The sequence below is a fragment of the Stenella coeruleoalba genome (genome assembly GCF_951394435.1).
Source record: "Stenella coeruleoalba genome assembly, chromosome: 19".
Lineage (NCBI taxonomy): Eukaryota > Metazoa > Chordata > Mammalia > Artiodactyla > Delphinidae > Stenella > Stenella coeruleoalba.
This window is the reverse complement of record NC_137165.1, coordinates 35731896-35750284: the sequence shown is the minus strand read 5'-3', so window position 1 is coordinate 35750284 and position 18389 is coordinate 35731896. Positions and strand designations below refer to the sequence as shown.

The following is an 18389-nucleotide window of genomic DNA, read 5'->3' as shown; positions in this document are numbered from 1 at the left end:
CCTCCTGTGGCAGACAGAGGGCGGGGGTGGTGGGGGAGGAGAAATAACCCTTGATCCTCCCTTTCTTCTACCACCTAATTTCCCACTGAGATGCTCCCTGGCCATTCTAGCTGGAAGCTACCGCCTAAGGGATCGATGAAATTGAAACCAGCTTGCAGGGGTCAGCTCCCCAAGTGAGGACCTGAGGAATGGATCAGGGGCAAACAGACCCACTACTAAGACCTTCCCAGATGCATTCTGCTAAAGCTGATGTATGAAAAGTACCTGCTGTCTTCCCTAAATACATAGAGTGAGGGTTAAAGTTTGTGGCAGATAATCATCCTCGCAAAAGCCTGGAAGGCAGGAGGGCACAGGAGTCAATCTGGAGTCAGTTTGTGGTAGAGAAGGACCCTTGGAAAGAAGCCCCAGAACAATGCAGACCTGGGAGTTCTCTGTTTCAAGTTTGGGAGACCACAGACACTGCAAAAAGAACACGGGGCTTGGCCCAAAGGCCTGGTTGTGAGCTCTGTTTCTGTCCCTAGTTGGCTGCGTGAACATGGTAAAGAATTTCACCTCCCCATGCTTCAGTGTTCAGTCTACAAAATGTGGATAACAGCAATATCTATTTCACAGGGCTGTCCAGATTAAAAGAGATAATGGATATAAAAAACTAAATGTCACTCCTTTGATTAGATTCCTCAGAAGTTCTCTATTGTTTTAAATTTAACATCCAAACTCCTCCACAAGGCACACAAGGATTTTCAAAATGTGGCTTCTGCCTACTTCTTTCACTTCTCACCATTCCCCACCCCTGCAACTCCACAGACCAGCCAGACTGAATCACTAAAAACTCCCAGAACCCTCTTCTCTCCCGGTCTCTGCAAATACAGCCCTTGCTGCCTGGAGCATGCTGTTCCCGATATACACTCCCCCGGCTAACTCCTGTTCTTTCTTCAAAGCTCGGTTTAGGAGGCATCTCCTGCAGGAAGACTTCCTTAATAACCCTTCTACCCTTCATGTAGGCTACGTGCTCTTCCTCTGTGTTTTCAGACCACCCTCTGCACCCTCCAATTCTAGCATGTTCAGTAGTTTATTGGAATCATAGGTTTGTATTGTCCCTGTTATGAGAAGGCCCTTCCTGGAGGGCAGGAGCCATCCTGCTTTCTGTTTCTCTATTTCTAGGTCTTCCAGGGCCTGACACCTAGTAGACCTCAGGAGATGGCAGCTGAGTGAAGAATGCATGAATGAACGGTGGTACAAACTTAAGGGGTTGATGATGAGCAACACTTTTTGTATATCCATCTTTTAAAATAGTCTAATTTTAAAAAAATTCAAAAAGAGGAAAAGGGACTTCCCTGGTGGCACAGTGGTTGGGAGTCCACCTGCTAATGCAGGGGACGTGGGTTCAATCCCTGGTCCAGGAAGATCCCACATGCTGAGGAGCAACTAAGCCCGCATGCCACAACTTCTGAGCCCACGCGCTCAGAGCCTGTGCTCTGCAACAAGAGAAGCCACCACAATGAGAAGCCGGCGATCGGCAACAAAGAGTAGCCCCCGCTGGCCGCAACTAGAGAAAGCCCGCGCGTGGCAACGAAGACCCAGCCCCACCAAAAATAATAGAATAAATAAACTAAAAAAAAAAAAATTTAAAAAAAAAAGAGGAAGAAAAACCTAGAAATCGTGTTCCCTGCTCCCCCCACTGGCAATAACCGAATTCTCTCCTGCCCATCTCCTCCTCTGGGGTTGCCTTCCTCAATATATACAGTGAATGGCTAAATTGTTTTTAGTCATGAAAGAATTTCTATTTCTTTAGCCTTGCTTATTTGGACCTGCCTAGAGAGCTCTGTGACCCTCTACCTCTAGAGCTGAGCTCTCATTTACTGCTAGTATAATGAAGAGAGATGACCTCATGCCTCTTTTTCTGACCTGAAGGCAGTAATTCTGAACTTACCACTCCACCTCCAGCCCAGCCTGCCCCTCCTCCTTTTCCCAGTCACAGTGAATGACACCACCACCTGCCCACTTGTCCAGGTGTGAAACTCAGAATTTACCCAGGACTTCTCGCTTCTTTTTTTTTGGACTTCTCACTTCTTTTCCCACCCAAATTGGTCACCAGATCTTGCTCAGTCTACTACCTAAGTATGTCAGGGATCTTCTCACTTACCTCCATCCCCGCAGCCACAACCTAAGTCCAGGCTACTATGATCCCTCACCAGAATTATTGCATTGGTCACCTAATCGGTCTCCCTGCTTTTAGGCACCTCTTATCTCCATACATTTTTCATATTGCAACCTGAAAATGCAAATCTGATCTTTCTTTAAAATCATCTGGCAGGAGTTACCCACTGCCTTCAATAAAGCACAAACTCTAATGTACTTTACAAGGTCTCAGCTCTTTAGCCCCCTAATTTTCTGGCTTCATCTCCTACCACACTCCCCTCCTGGGTAAACTCCAAACATACTGAATCACTTTTTTAAAAAAGTATTTGTTTATTTGGTTGGGCCCGGTCTTAGTTGCCTGCACAGCATCTTCTTTGTCACGTGTTTAGTTGCGGCATGCAGGATCTAATTTCCTGACCAGGAATCGAACCCAGGTCCCCTGCATTGGGAGCGTGGTGTCTTAATCGCTGGACCACCGTGGAAGTCACAAGTCATTGAAAACACTTTTCCCCACTTAAGAAGTGGTCAGCTTCTGCACATCACCTATGGTTTGTCTCATCAGATGTCACGTCACCCTTGGGGAAAATGTCCTTGTGTGCTCTCTCTGAGCTTTCATAGCCTCACCTCAGACTCGAGAGCTTGAGTCCCCTGTAGGCAGGGCAACAGAATAGTTAGACCCACAGGCAGTGGTGCCTGGTTACCAGGATTCCAATTCCACATTGGCCATTTACCAGTAGTGCGACCCAGGGCAAGTGAATTCTGCCTTCTCGTCTGTAACGTGGGAATAGTATTTCATCAGTCTGTTGTGAGAATTAAACAAGATGATGCAAGGTGCCTGACAATTAGAATTAGCTATTATCCTAGCACCGAAAACTAAAGCTCGACCCCCTACCCTGACACATCCTCAGGGTCCGGTTTGTGTGTGATTTCGTTTTAAGGCACACGTTTGTTCCAGTATCACCCTGTAGTCTATCTGTTACTCGGCAAGTTAGTTACAACAAACCGGGAGGCGACTTGGTCCCGCAGTTAGTCACGACTTTACGGCCCGGAGCTCAGCAACACCCCCAGGTGGCTCAAGCCTTCTGCAGCCCAAGCGGAGCGAACTAGGACATACCATTCGAAATTTCCTTTTCTAACCATATAATCTGCGTTTATAAGGCTCTCCTGTTTCGCTTCCTAACCTCGAATTCTATTAGATCCAATAAAGTGAAAAATAGGACTGTAATCAGGACGTACCGGGTAGGTTCAGTCCCCTCCCCCATCCCGATCGCGGCAGTGGTACGGCCTCTCCACAATTCCCTCTCAATAATGGTACCGTCCGAGGAGGGGGGAACGGGGATTCTGAAGTCCTCTGGGTTCTGGTCTAGCACAGAGCCACCCCTCGAGCCGTGGCGTTGTGGTACCGCCCGCTGCCCTCTGATTGGCTGCCGAAGTCCCGCATTCGGGGCCAGATCGCCGCGCCGCCTTCAGTACGGCCCCGCTTGGCTCTGGTATTCCTTGTTCTCTGCGGGTTGTGGGGGCTCTGCGCCGCGGCCGTTAGTCATGTCGGGTAGGTGACACTTTCAGCGAGCAGCGGCAGCGGCGAAAAGGGGCCTGGCGGGGTTGGGCCGTCTTCCCGCCCACCGGAGGGCCCCGCGGGAAAGTCTCCGGCCCTGAGGGAGGCTGGGGTGGGGGTGTGGGGGGGGGGGGGGGCGGACGCTGCCGCCGCCATGTTGGACTGGAGGGACGCACGCTCCCAACGCTCTCCGTCTGCAAATCCCGGCGGGAGCGCCTCGAGCCCGGTCTCTTGGCCCTGTCCTTGGAACCCGAGGCGACGTGCTGCTCCCGGGGGAGGGTGTGTGAATCGGGGGGCGGAGGCCGCTACGCCATCGCAGGGGCGGGGGGAGCCCGTGATTAGAGCATCGGCCGGAGAGAATCGGTGCTTCTGGTTCTCCGCTCCGCCTCAGATCTTTCAGCGAGGCCTCCGGCCAGTCATCTCGCCGCCTCGTCCCTCAGTTTCCCCATCCGTGACGTGGAGCTGGGCCTTCCTGACTCACCCATTCATCAGGTGGGGGCCTTGACGCTCTGGGAGCCCTTTTAAACGACGTTGCCTGACACGAAATCCTACATACATGTCGTCATTCCCTCCGCACCAGCCTCCCGGATTCGAGATGGGGGTGCTTGCGTATAATTCCTCTTCACCCTTCTCTGTCATCTTCACCTCTTCAGTTGTTTATCTCCTGCACGCGCTTGAAAGTGAGCCCTGTTTATTATTGATGGGCTCTTGTAGGTCCCTGTGGCGTTTACGTTGAAACATACAGACCAAAGGAAAGGCAGTCTTCCATCAAGCACTTTAAATTGACAGAGGCACCCCCGTTGTGTGAAAGAGAAAAAGAGGCCTTGGTCTTATCAGGACAGCCCGTTTAGGTCTTGCGAAAGTAGAATATAAAGTCCGGGACGTGGGTCTGCTCTTGACTTAGCAGTCCAAGCTGCCGCACAAGGCCCTCTGTTGTTGGGCACATCGCAGGCTGCAAAGAAAGACCCGGCTCCCCACTTGCTAGGAACCATCCTGAGAATTACATGTTACTTTTCAGGTGGAAAAGCAGAACACGTCCCTGAAAGCCATATGGTTGGGATGAAAATGACTGCTGGCAGAGTATTTTACATTTTTTTAAGGGAGAACTTGTTGATATTAAAAAAAACAAAAACACCCCCCCCCCACCCCAGGTAATCCAGTTTTGCAGAATAGTGGAAATATGTGACAAAAAGGAAGGAGCAGGCTGAGAGGAGACCAAATTAGCAAGAATGGTTGGACAGGGAAATGATAAACATTCTTTAGATTAACATTGATGTTAAGCCAGAAGTTTGATCTTTAAGGGGAAGGGGCATCTACCTGATGTAAGAGGCTGTTAATTGCACAGAATTTGTATCTTTAATTCTTGCTCAAGCAAGAAATAATTTCTTACCCCAAAGGTGACATTGGTACATATTTTACCAGCTGCATAATTTGGAATGAAGTCTGGTAAAGCTCCACAGAAGTACATAGAAGTACACTCAGGAGGGTGTGTAACCCATCCGTGATGTAAAAAAAAAATTTTTTAAGATTCTCCCACCTTCATGCAGAAATTTACCATTTCAGTGTATACAGTGCTCATTAAAAACCATTGACCTGTCTCGATTTTTGACATAATTATTGGTTTAAAGCAGTGGCTTATTTTTGTAGGACTGGGTAGCTTTTATGGAAAATTAAGTTTTAGAACTGTACCGTTTGTAAGATCCAGGATTTTCAGTGTGTCATAATAGTGTGTGAGCTGGGTAATCCATTATCCCTGGTCTTTAGAATTACCAAGACAGCACTTACTTGTCATTTTGTAATTTGAGTTTTTTTAACATCAAAATTGACTTTCATGTCAAAAAGAACTAATAATTGCTTGTTTCTACATTAAGTCAATTAGAGTTAGAATCTTTTAAGTTCTACTTAGTGTTGTTATATACTCTGTACATTTTGTAATTTGTGTATAAAAATAATACTTTCGACTTTGTATAAAAATAGGAATAATGCTTTTGACTCCCCCCTAAACAACTAATGGCATTAAGTTTAGTTAAGTCCTTTAAACATTCCAAACTATATTGTAAATTTAACTTATCAAATTGACTCAGCCACTACAGGTGCCTGACAGGACAGACTTATAAGCGTAATAAAATAAATGTTTACATAATAAATAAATCAGAGTTGTAAATATTGTGAGTCAGACTCTCAGACAAATGTGAATTATCTGACACCTTTGAAGTTAAAATCAAATCTAATATCAGTTATACATATAAAAATTACGAAGTCAAGAAACTTCTTTTGGCACTATGGCAGACTAAGATAACTTGTAAATCCTCTGTCTACGAATAGCTAAAAATGCAAGAACTTACATAAAACAAAGGGCGAGCCCCTGCTGCCAGAAATGAAGTAGAAGCCAGCATGGTAGGCATAGAGAAGGGTGTAGGTCTCATTCAGAGACTTGGAGTTTATTGCCGAAATAACTAAGGACAGGAGATGCAGCCTTGAGACCATTAGAGCCGTGTAATGGGAACCCTTACATAAAACCTGGATGTTTAAAGGACTGTATCTTCATTGAAAGAATGAACTAGAAAAACCTTTGTACCAGGATAGGAGATAACAAGGAAGCCTGGGCCTTGAGTGAGGGAAAAAAGTTTTTTCCTGAGAATTTGTAACTTGGGACCTGTGCTTCATACAGTTTCGGTGTACATTTAGATTAGTTATGAGGTCCAGGGAACCTCAGGCCAAGAAATTTAACATAAAAATTGGTTCTCGACTGACAGTAACCTTGGGGTTTCTAGTAAAAACAAACGAAAAACCTTTTCTGAGGAAATTTCAGAGCCTAGGTCACGAGGAATCTTACAGAAAAAACAAGCCTTGCAGAACATAAGTTCACAGTAAAACATTGCAGAATTCTGGAAGACAATTCGCCAAAATGAGAGTGACAAATGGCATTTGAATCCCTAATAGATAGTCTGAAAGCGAGTATTAATGTGTTTAAAATTATTGGAAACCTAAAAGAAGTAATCAACCCTAAGACCAAGACGTGGAAAATGGTTACGTAGATTTGAAAAAGAATCAAGTGTCACTTCTAGAAATGGAAAAAGTGGCCAAGTTGAATTGCAGATAGACCTAGCAGAAGAAATAATTAGTGAGGTAGAAAATAGATATAATTACCCAGGATTCAGTTCAGAAGGATAAAGATGAAAATTGAAATTTTAAGAAGTATAGGAAATAGATTGTGAAGTCCTGTGATATATCTAATATGAGTTCGAGAAGGAGTAAATGGTGAAGAATTAATAGGTAGTTGAGTTTTCCAGAATTGATGGATCAAGAAGCAGTAGTCTCAAACATGAGACATAATCAATTCGTACCTAGATACATAAATGTGAAACTGCAGGTTATGAAATACCAGTGACAGACCTATCAGAGGAAATAGAGAAAAGGTAAGATTGGTAGACTTCTTAGAAGTTTTAAGAAGCCACTAAATGATCTTTGGAATTTAGAGGAAAAATAACATTTGACCTTGACTTTTTTAGCAAATAAAAGACTAAGAATGCCACTTTCAGGCCTTTGCTGAAAGAACTAATAAAAGAAATCCGAAAGGGAGGAGTGGGATGCAAAAAGATACAGAGGAAGCAAATGCAGTAGATAAAAAGTATTGACTGTGTGGAATCTAGAGTTTTAAAGTGGAAGCAAAAGATAACGGAAAGAAAAAGTGGAAGCAAAATAATAGGTGAAGGCTGTGATTGGCATTATAGCATTAAAGTTCTTGTATGCTAGTGGAGGTCGAAGATCATTTTGAACTTTATCAAGAATGCATGTTAAGAATTGAACATACTCTTTAAATTATGAATAGTGACTTACTAAAAGAACAGAATTTGAACGTCTAACTTCCAAAGCAGTAGAGGGGGAAAGGGAGTAAGGAAAATCCAATAGAAGGAAGTTAAGGAGTTGGAAAAAAAAGACCCTGGTAAGTAGAGAGTCTAGTATAGGCTGGTAGGAATAAATAAAAAGTAACAATAATAAAAATATGAAAACATCAGTTGAAAGACAAAGATTTTCACATTGGGAAAAATTGATCTAGATGTATGCTTTCAAAAATGACATACCTAAAACCTCAGAATAAGAAGTGTTAAAAGTATAGAGATAGAAAAATATTAATCAGGCAAACATCAACCAAAAGGAAGATTGTTTAGTTACATTACCAGTCAAAATAAAGTTTGGACATTTTTAATGATAGTCTTCATGTAATGTTAAAAGGAAATTCAAAAAAGAAAAAAAGGGAAATTCACCAGGAAGCTGTAAATCTGTACTTTTATGTGCTTTAACAATATGGCCTCAAAGTGTAGAAAGCAAAAAAACACTCAGTGAAAGAAATTGACAAATACAGAGTCAAACAGGGAATTAAAAAAAATTTAAACATACTACTCTGTGTAATAGATCGGGTAGACCAAACATGAGTAAGAATATGAATAATAGAACTAACAAGCATCATCTTACGGATTTACAGAATTCTTTCAACATTTAGATAATACAGTTCTTTTCAAGCACATAGGAGACATTTATGTAAGTAAAAGTGTTTACCAAGGGGAAAAGCGAAAAACAGCAAATCCTAACAAACACCTGGAATAGTACAGAAAATACCTTTTCTGGCTGCAATGGAATAAGAAGACAAAACCACAAAGAGTGTCAAAACCCTATACACTTGGAAATAAAAGCACCTCTAAATAATTCATGGGCCCAGATACAAGGCTCAAGTGTCAAGTACTCATAATGAGCAGTTGTTTAAAATGCCATAAATAACATTTATAAACTGATTTTCTCTGGTGAATGTAAAACATCTACTTTCACTAAGAGCTCGACTTGTTGGTCAATACTCTTATTTCTATATTCTAGAGTTTTAAAGTCAGCCAGCTAAAGAAGTCAGATTTACAGTTTCAGAGAGCTGAAGTTGACTGAGTTAAGAGCTCTGATACTTATTAGATTTAAGCCAGGGTCATATGACATATGTGCTGTGTACTTCTATAATTTTTGCCTGAGCCAAAGTACAATAAGGTCTTGGACTCCACTCTGTCACTGGGAGAACCCACGTCATTGCCTTGGGATATAATTTAACTTAAAGCTTCATGCATCCCCAGTGTATGTATATTTGTTTTATTCATACACCCCCTCCTCCCACAGTAATCCTTTTTAGTTTCTGAACTGGTTGAAACTAACTTCCTTTGCCATTTGATAGATGCATCTAATCTCTTTATGGTCCAGTTAGGTTCTGTATTCTTTTCATATTTTTCTTATTTGGTTAGTTACAAATCTAGTCATATTATTATTATGGGCAGTGATGCACAATTTTTTTTTTTCATCTCAGGTAGCCTTATGTCCACATTCATAAAAGAAGTAGTTTGTGTCAGGATTTCATTCAATATTTTAGTAGTTAAGGATTAAAAAAATTCTTGTTCAGTCTGATTGGAGATCTCTACTGTAGAAAAGTGGCAAATTTGATGTCACCCACTTACACAGCCAGTGACAGTGTTTTCATATTGTAGCTTTATATGAATTGAATGAAAAAGTCATTGATGTGATTTGATATTTGGCGGGTTTTCAGAGCTGTTCAACATCAAATAGTTTTATTCAGATTAGATGAGGTTGGGCCTAATAGCAGTTGAAGACTATCAGTCATTTTTTTGCAGTTGAAAGAGTATTTCATATGATATTCTTCTCTTACTCAATCACTAATAAAATTAGGTCATTCATTTGACTCTGAGGAGAAGCCTAGAGGGTAGAGCCTCTTCAAAAATTTTTGGAATAACCGACACTTTAAAGTATTGAGAAAAGTTCACAGTTCAAATTATTATTATTATTTTGACGTATATTACTCAACTCATGCCTTCCTTGGTAGTTTTTTTTTTTCCTTGGTAGTTTTTATTGCCAACAGGGAAGCTAGAGGTAAGTATTGCTGAGTCGGTATATACCAAGTGGCTTAGCTGCTTTTACCAAGTCTTTGGAGATCTTTTTGTTGCTGCTGACAGCCAAAGCAATCCAATCCAATCCAAGGGAATGGTGTATATGTTAGGCTGGCAAGGATATGAAGTGAATGTAATCCTGGGGATTTATCTTAGAGTGTGCATTTTCCCCTTTTTGATCCTGATTAGTTTTTTTTAACAGATATCTTTTTATATATAAAGATAATATAACTTGAGCTTTTGAGTTTTTGTTGAAAGGATGGGTTTTTCACTGACTGTTTCTCATTTGTTCACTTGGTTTTTGTGACCATCAGGACATGTTTGTAGAGTAGTTGTTTTCAAAGCTGTAGTTACTGTAAATAGCTAATACTATTGGCACAGATTTTTCCTTGCACTGTATTTTTAACTTCTAGTTTTTCTTTCTGTAGTTCATGATATTTTCTTATCACATTTCATCTGTAAGAGCTAAAGTCAGCCTTTGAGGGAAGCCTAATTTTAAATAAGACAAAAATTCTTTTTATGTGTTTTAGATTCCGGAAGTTACGGTCAGTCTGGGGGTGAGCAGCAAAGGTAAAGTATACGTACATTTCAATAATACCATGAACGAGTAGAGCTGAGAAAAAAGATAAATTTAGTCAGGCTTTCCTCTTAAGCTTTGGTATCTTGACGTCTTAAAAGAGTTAAATCTTAGCTTGTGAAGGGGAAAGAGTCAGCCTATGTACATAGGTGCTGTAAGATATTTTTCTTTTTTTAAAAGGCTGTTTGAATCAGTAAATATAGGTGCCCCCTAGAGATTAAAATGAATCTCATAGGTATTATAAAGATTGTTTTCTTTAAGAAATTATTTAGAAGAAACAATTACTAAAAGGATTTAAGTAGTTGAACTATAACAGCTTAGAAAAAGCATTTAATTTTTTTGATTGTATATAATATGCTAAATGTGTTTTTTCTGGAGTGGATTTTCTTGAAGCACTATGATAGAAGTGTTTAGCATTTTTAAAATCATCCTCACCATGCTCACAATAAAAAGAAAAGTCTGTTTTTATGTGAATGTATACATGCAGTAGGATTCTCTTGCTTACCAGAAATACAGCCTTCACTTGTAGTATAAGTGTTTTGCAGCTCAGTGTGAGATATTCAGAAGAGCATCTCAGATACCTTCTGTCATCAAGTTTTAAGCTTCATGAAAACAAAACTGATTTGACTTTTTTATTCTCATGGGATAGACCCTCATAGTAGGCAACTAGCAAATGTTTTATTCAATGAAATATGTTTTATAAAGTTAAGAAATTCTGTTAGCACTTGATAGCTCTAAAATAGTAAGATTTTTTTTTGGCATATGTTTTATTTTTCTTTGGTATATATTCAGAAAGTTTGTTTCTGACTTGTTAAAGCTTATATGCACTAAAATTAAAGAAAGTTCAACTCCGAGAAAGCTGCATGTATTCATTCAGTCAACAAACTATGCCATCCTATGCTATGACACTGGAGATACAATATACTTTCGTTCTATGATAGTATTCTGAAGATATACATGCCTCTCGTTACTGAGGCACTAACAATTGGATGTTTAGTGCCACACTGTGCATTTTCTAGGATGTTAGAGGCAAATTTAAGGCAAATGGTAGGAAGAAATTAATCTGTCAGAGCACAGCTAAATTGATTAAAGCTCTAACTTAAAGAGTCATTATTTTTCTGCTTCAGATATTTATTATGGGTCTTGCTACCATGTAGTCACTCCCCTCCACCCCCAGCCTCCCACCCATCCAAGCATAATTCTGTTGGAATTTTCTAGCTCTGGTGAAGTTTTGTTTATTTGTGGGAGATTGTCAAAGCAAAACTTCTGGTGTGTGTTTGGCATTTAAGAGGTCTGGGCATGATTTTATTTATGTCTTTGACAGTCTTTGGTTATCACCTTTCAATTTAGACTCGAAGAGGTAGTTAGATCAACAGTTTCTCAGGAAAGAAGCTTGTATTTGAGTTGAAAGTTGAAAAGGAAGATAGGGTTAATTTAAGCTTTTAAATTCTAGCACATTTCTTTCAAGTAGTACACTTTTCTTTTACAGTTATTCTTCCTATGGAAATCAAGGCAGCCAAGGTTATGGACAAGCACCACAAGTAGGTTAAATATAAATTGAGTTCTTTATAAATAGTTTTAATCTTAAATATGCAGTGAAACTTGTATTTACCTAAATTTCAGAGCTATTCTGGCTATGGGCAAACTACTGATTCTTCATATGGGCAGAACTATGGCGGCTACTCCTGTTACGGACAAAGCCAATCAGGTTGGACTGATTTGTTAAATTTGCTGTTTTAGAAATTTAAAATCAGAACCTTTCCTAAATGGTATATCTATTTAATCTTTAGGTTATTCGCAGTCCTATGGTGGTTATGAGAATCAAAAGCAGAGCTCATATGGCCAGCAATCTTATAATAACCAGGCACAGCAAAACATGGAATCATCAGGAGGGTAAGGAAACAGTGAAAGTACTGAGGTGTTGGGAAGTGGAAATAACACTTTGGGTATTAAACAGCTTTCACTAACAAAGTCCCAGCTTTAAACTTTTTTTTTTTTCCCAGAAAAGTGTTGATGGTGTATGAATTTCACAGTTTTGTATTATAAAGAATGTGGAGATTATCAATATTGATATTTGATTCTTATGATGTATTATTTGTACAATTAGTTTAGCTGTAAATGAATGCACATGATTTAAATGTTAAAATGTAAAATTTGAACCTCTGCTTTATACCTGAGATGAAATAAAAACCTGCCTATAAAAGGAGACTTATCAACGCTTACTTTTCATTTCCATTTTATTTTTTAACCATTTTAATGTATTTAATGTCCTTTTCAGGGGCAAAAATATTAAAGAAAAAAGTGCTAAAACCTATGCACTTATTTCAAATACCCTAAAAAATGTTTTAATTGTTAATATAGGTAGGTGAATATTAGCAATTTTACAGGTCTTATATATTTTTTTAAAATTTTCTGATTTGAGGAGCCTGTACTTGTTATTAATTTTAGTAATAGCAACTTACTTTTTACTGTGCTTTACAAAGTACAAATGTAGGGAATACTATCCAGAAAGCGTGTTACATTAGAAGGCTCTTCAAGCCTGGTTAGTTTTAAATTTAAGGAGAACCTTTTCATAAGGATGCATTTTTGGTAATGTGACGTATAAATGTGGACCAAAGAGAAATGTTAGATTTGGTTTGACAGTCATTCTAAAGTGAAGGTCTAGGGTTCTGACCTTTGTGATGTGCTTTGGGTAGGGAGTTGGGGAATCGATCTTTATTAGATTGTTTTGATCATTTGATGCAGAGTAAGATGTGACTATTAAGTTGTGAGGCCATTTTTGTCCCCCCCCACCTTTTTTTTTTTGAGTAAACATTAGAACTCAAATCCAATTAAGTGTTTCTTTCAACATTCCCATCCTGAGAGTAGGTAATTAATAGTCATATTGCTCAGAACATACTTAGAATTTTCTTTTTGAATTGCAAGAGAAAATAAAGCAGTCTCATTTGGTAGTTAGACTTTGTTTCAGTTAAAAAATGGCAACACAAAGCAAGTTCTTTCCTCTTACTCAGCAGATTAAAACTTTGAATGATTTATTGCTATTTTCTAAAATTTACTATTATTGAAGATGCTTAGAAGAATGTACTAAAGGTAAGGTTCTAAAGATAAGAAAATAGTCCCCAAAATATTATTAAATAATATTGTTGTTAAAACTGAGATAGAGCCTTTTACTGTAACTATTAAAAGGAGTCAGCACTTGCTGTGTCATGTTTGTTAAAGAGTCAGACATATTACTGTACTTTATGTCATCTTTAATTTTTTTTTTAATTCAAGGAGATGATAAAAACCATAGTGATTTTCTTGCTTCTCTACAGTTTTCAAAGGTGTGTGTGTTTTTTCTCATAATGTGACACCTCTTCAGTGATAGTAGAACTGTTGTTTGAAAGTCATTCCATTGGTGATAAGATTCTGTAGATAAAAGAGCTAAATGATTCCTACCAGAAAAGGGTAGTAAATGTGGATGAGGTCTAGCTGGGCAGGCCTCTTATAGCAATCAGTCTCAGTCAGCCTGCTGCAGTAAACAGTCCTTCTGTAAAATCGCTCAAGTTCTTGATTTCTGTTTAGCCAAGGTGGAAGAGCGCCTTCATATGACCAGTCAGACTATGGTCAACAAGATTCATATGACCAGCAGTCAGGCTATGATCAACATCACGGCTCTTATGCCGAGCAGTCAAATTATGATCAGCAGCATGATTCCTATAATCAAAACCAGCAATCCTACCATTCACAAAGGGAAAATTACAGCCACCACACACAAGGTAAGATATGCTGATCTCTATTATTTTTCCCTTCATAGAATTGTGTATTGAATTCTGTATTAAAAGACCCACAGAGGATTTCAACTGTTAGTAAGAATTTAGAGTCACCCTGAACATATGTTCTGTCTCATGTCCATCAAAATTAGTTTATTAGATTGATATTTCTGAACTTCTTGGAGACTCCAGATGGTCACGTAATTTTTTGCTGGCTGAGTTTTTGAATTTCCTTTGTTGTCTCAGTCAACTGATCATTTGACAATGAATGCTGCTGCTACCAGTTCTTTTTTATAATTTAATTTAATTTTTAAACATTTTTTATTTTTTGGCCGCACCGTGTGGCATGTGGGATCTTAGTTCTCTGACCAGGGATCGAACCTGTGCCCCCTGCAGTGGAAGCACGGAGTCTTAACCACTGGACCTCCAGGGAAGTCCATGCTACCAGTTATCTTGGTACTGGTGCTGTATGTGATTTGAGGAAATTATGATCCTATATTAGCCTTCTCTAACCTCAACTAAGAAGGACCAGTCATTCTTTCTTTTATATATATCATTTTATATATATCATGATATTTAGGAATCTGATCAGCCATAAAAATGAATGCTTCAAGGGCAAAGGTCCTGCCTTACTCATTTTTGTACCTGCTCGATAAATATTTGTTGAATAGTTGAATGAATGAACAAGTGAATGAGTAAGAGTGGAAGCTCATTCACTGAATATCGTCTTCATTGAATATATTCACTGAATAGCTCTCAGTTTGAAAATCTAGTTATTCCTTGTCTGTGTTTGATTTACACTGAAATATTTTCGACATGAAAAATAACTTTTAAGATTAGCGTATTCTTTTAAAGTATTTATTTATTGATTGATTGATTTGGTTGTACCAGGTCTTAGTTGCAGCTTGTGGGCTCCTTAGTTGTGGTAGGTGGGCTCCCCAGTTGTGGCTTGCCAGCTCCCTAGTTGTGGCATGTGAACTCCTGGTTGCGGCATGCATGTGGGATCTAGTTCCCCGACCAGGGATCGAACCCGGGCCCCCTGCATTGGGAGCGTGAGCCTTAACCACTGCGCCACCAGGGAAGTCCCTAAGATCAGGGTATTCTTTTAATTTATTAGAGTTCTGTACCTAATGTACTTTACTCAAACTACTCCATATTATCATCACATCAAATGGTGATGTCCACATCACCATTTTGCTGTCTGACTTTGGTAGAATGGAATTTGACACACATATAAGTCTCATACATTTAATTCCAGATGGTGTTATGTTGACTTGCATTTGAGTTTTGTGTACATGTGCCATTTTCTGAAGGTCACAGGTGACCTAAAGAGCTATTTAATATTATGTTGTGGAAAGCCTTTGTCAGAAATTTCAAGTTGTTTATATATGTATGTATTAATTTTCTTTTTTGTAGATGACCGTCGTGATGTGAGTAGGTATGGAGAAGATAATAGAGGATATGGCGGGTCACAGGGAGGAGGTAGAGGGCGTGGGGGATATGACAAGGATGGAAGAGGTCCTATGACAGGATCAAGGTAAGTTTTTAGGTACAGATGTCTACATTTCTTCTCTCTTTTTTTTTTTTTTGTTGTTACTTAGCTGGTTCGATTCCATCATCTGATTTAGTTAAGAGGCCTATAAAAGATTATGTTGTAGAGAAAAGGACAGAAATTCAAAATTTATTTTCAGTCTTAAGATGTCACATAAATTACCTCAAAATAGGCTTTGTTAGCCGTTAGTTTATGTGGTATATATTAAATACCAATGGAGAAAAGTCCCCTACTATGGTGTGGTTAAACCACTTAACTATGTTTTTCCTGCCAGAGCTATTGACTCTAAACTCCTTTAAAAGATGACTCTGGGAAATCCAAGTGTTTTATATGTAGAAAATACAAGGTAAGTTAATTCTAGATTGGAAGGTGGAGAGGCTGTTCTTTAATCTTGAATCCCCTTGGGAAGGGAAAAATATTAGGAGGCAATAGCAGATTATAAATTTGGGGTTGGCAAATGAGAGAAAGATTTTATGTAACTGAACTATTTTGTCCCCATTCTTAAGTAAACAATTATTGAGATAATTAGTGCAATGTCACATACCGTTGCATATTTTGTCTAGACTAAGCTGTGGAAAAGGAATGACTTTTTAATTCAGCTTTCCTTTTCTCCACTGTTAGTGTTATCAGGTTTTGGTATTTATGGCATATGTTATGAAAGGTGGCTTTAAAATTACTTTCAAATATATGTGTAAGTCTAGCGCTTTTGCTCTAAAAATAGGAATGAAAAAGTAATTGACATTTATTGTCCTCAGATGAGGTTTGTAGGTTGCACATTTCGTGGGTAAAATATACAGGCTTAAAAGATAATTTGTGTTCCTTGGGAATTGAAATTGTCAGCCTGTTAACTGACAATATTATATCAATACCAGGTCACTCTTTTGCTTATTAGGGACTATTGTCTGTTCCCTGAGGTGACCTGAGAAGATCAGTTACATACAGCACTGTTAATTTTTCAAGTGAGCCAGGAATTTGATCTCATTGACTTTCTCTCTGTTTAGTGTATAGTGCTTTGGTCTGGCAAATCTAAAGTCTAAACATATTTGATAAATTTCTATAAGACTTGAACATTAAATGTCTTTTGATTGATAGCCGAAGTCAATTTATTAAGGTAAAACAAGTATATTGTATGCCTCTTCATTATCATGTGGATGTAAGTGAACAACGTAGAGTGGTATGGTGCTTACTCTCTACCTAATAGCCTCGCTCCCTCAAACAGAATCCCAAACAAGATAACTAACAGGTATATGTGATTTTCTGGTTAATATGTTTTAGATAATTGACTGCCTTGAGATGCTATACGTTTTACAGCATATCATAGGTTTAATTTTCTTCATAAGGAAGTTATAATTATATCTATAGATTATCTCTGAAACTATGACAGTGTCTGACAGAGAATGGTAGAACCCCACTTTTCAGGAGGAGGAGGGTAGGGAAGTCTTTAAAAGTATGTTTTCATTTTTGAGAGATGACTTATCTTAGAATCAGAGTTGAAAGGACCTTGAGTGATCCTCCTGCTAAAAGAGGGAAGATCTGTATCTTAACCAACCCTGGGCATACCAGTTTTAAGCACTTCGATAAACCTCTTTGGCAACATTTCAGTATAATTTTTGGCCCAGGTACTGAATCATGAACTAAGTTTTTGAGTTTCAAATCTTTTTATTTAACTTTAGAACCTCTTCAAACAAAATCTTGTGTAGAAGCCCAGGATGTATTAGGTCAAAATGATGGTGATCTGGTTCAAGTCAGGGTAGGGTTTTTGGGGGAGAGGTCTTACCCAGTTGCTGTCTGTATACTCCCTCCCTCCCCCCACCCCACCCCCTTAGCCAGTAAATGGAATGTGCATGAAAGGCCTTTTTAAGAAATTTATGTGGATGATTATACTTACTCTCTATATTGGATGGGCAAACTTTTTATGTGAAAGGCCACATAGTAAATAATTGAGGCTTTGCAGGCCATGCGGTTTCTTTTGCAACTGCTCAGCTCTGCTCCTGTATAAATGAATAAACATGGTTGTGTTCAATAAAACTTCATTTATGGATACTGAAATACGAAGTTCATATAATTTTCATGTGCCACAATATCTTGTTCAGGATGTGATTTTTAGCTTATTTACAGGGGTGAAGTGTTTCAAATTAAAAAAAAAAAAAAAAAAGCCCAGTTTCAGGGCTTTTTTTCCCCTTACACTTGGTTTTACATTTAAGTACCAGAAATACCCAAACATTTTTTGTTAGTCTTCATCAACACTCCCATTTGTGTTTGTAATCATCTTACTTAAAAATAGCAAGGTTGAAAATATGATCCTTTCAGGGCTGTTTGAAGAATATCTGGCATTAGTTGGGTTTATAATTAAAGAAGGGGCACAGTTTGCAGGTGAAGGTTTGATGTGTGGTAAAGGATGTGACATTCTTAGACTCAAGTTGTATGATTGCTTGACTGCAGGAAGAATTCAGACCAAAGGAAGCTGTCGGCTTTCCAATTTTGGAAGAGAAACATGAAGACTATAGGGACTATAGGAAACAGTGTTTTTCTTTGAAAAAGCAGTTGCAGCAAAAGAGATTGAATTTCTAACTGTTATCTAAAGTAGATCAGTGGCCTCCTACTGGACTAGAAGCTTAAGGCCATACATTTTCTCAGTGTTTTTAACTTTAGCATTGTGCTGAATGCATTGCAAAATTACTAGAACTTTATAGATAACCATTTTCCATTATTAGCATGTCATCAAGTTAAGTAGATTTTTTAGGCTTTAATATCTCAGATCTCAAAAAAGTTATCTTAAATTTTGAATGTCTTCTTATAAGAGTTTTTTTGTTTTTGCGGTACGCGGGCCTCTCACCGCTGTGGCCTCTCCCATTGCGGAGCACAGGCTCCGGACGCG

General features: G+C 38.9%; 1 protein-coding gene across 2 annotated transcripts in view; it reads left to right on the top strand.

Moving 5' to 3' along the window:
• Nucleotides 1-3579: 3579 nt before the first annotated feature.
• Nucleotides 3580-18389, top strand: part of TAF15 (TATA-box binding protein associated factor 15) — a 29553-nt gene continuing 14743 nt past the window's right edge. Inside the window, exons 1-7 of one of the 2 annotated variants that reach the window (XM_079904144.1) lie at nucleotides 3580-3688; nucleotides 10161-10200; nucleotides 11697-11748; nucleotides 11831-11915; nucleotides 11998-12100; nucleotides 13772-13965; nucleotides 15376-15496. In XM_079904144.1, coding sequence (XP_079760270.1) covers nucleotides 3682-3688; nucleotides 10161-10200; nucleotides 11697-11748; nucleotides 11831-11915; nucleotides 11998-12100; nucleotides 13772-13965; nucleotides 15376-15496 — 602 coding nt within the window. In that variant the 5' untranslated portion in view covers nucleotides 3580-3681. Of the gene's footprint in view, nucleotides 3689-3886; nucleotides 4375-10160; nucleotides 10201-11696; nucleotides 11749-11830; nucleotides 11916-11997; nucleotides 12101-13771; nucleotides 13966-15375; nucleotides 15497-18389 lie in introns of those variants that run through there. The other variant, XM_079904145.1, reaches the window with a different exon arrangement.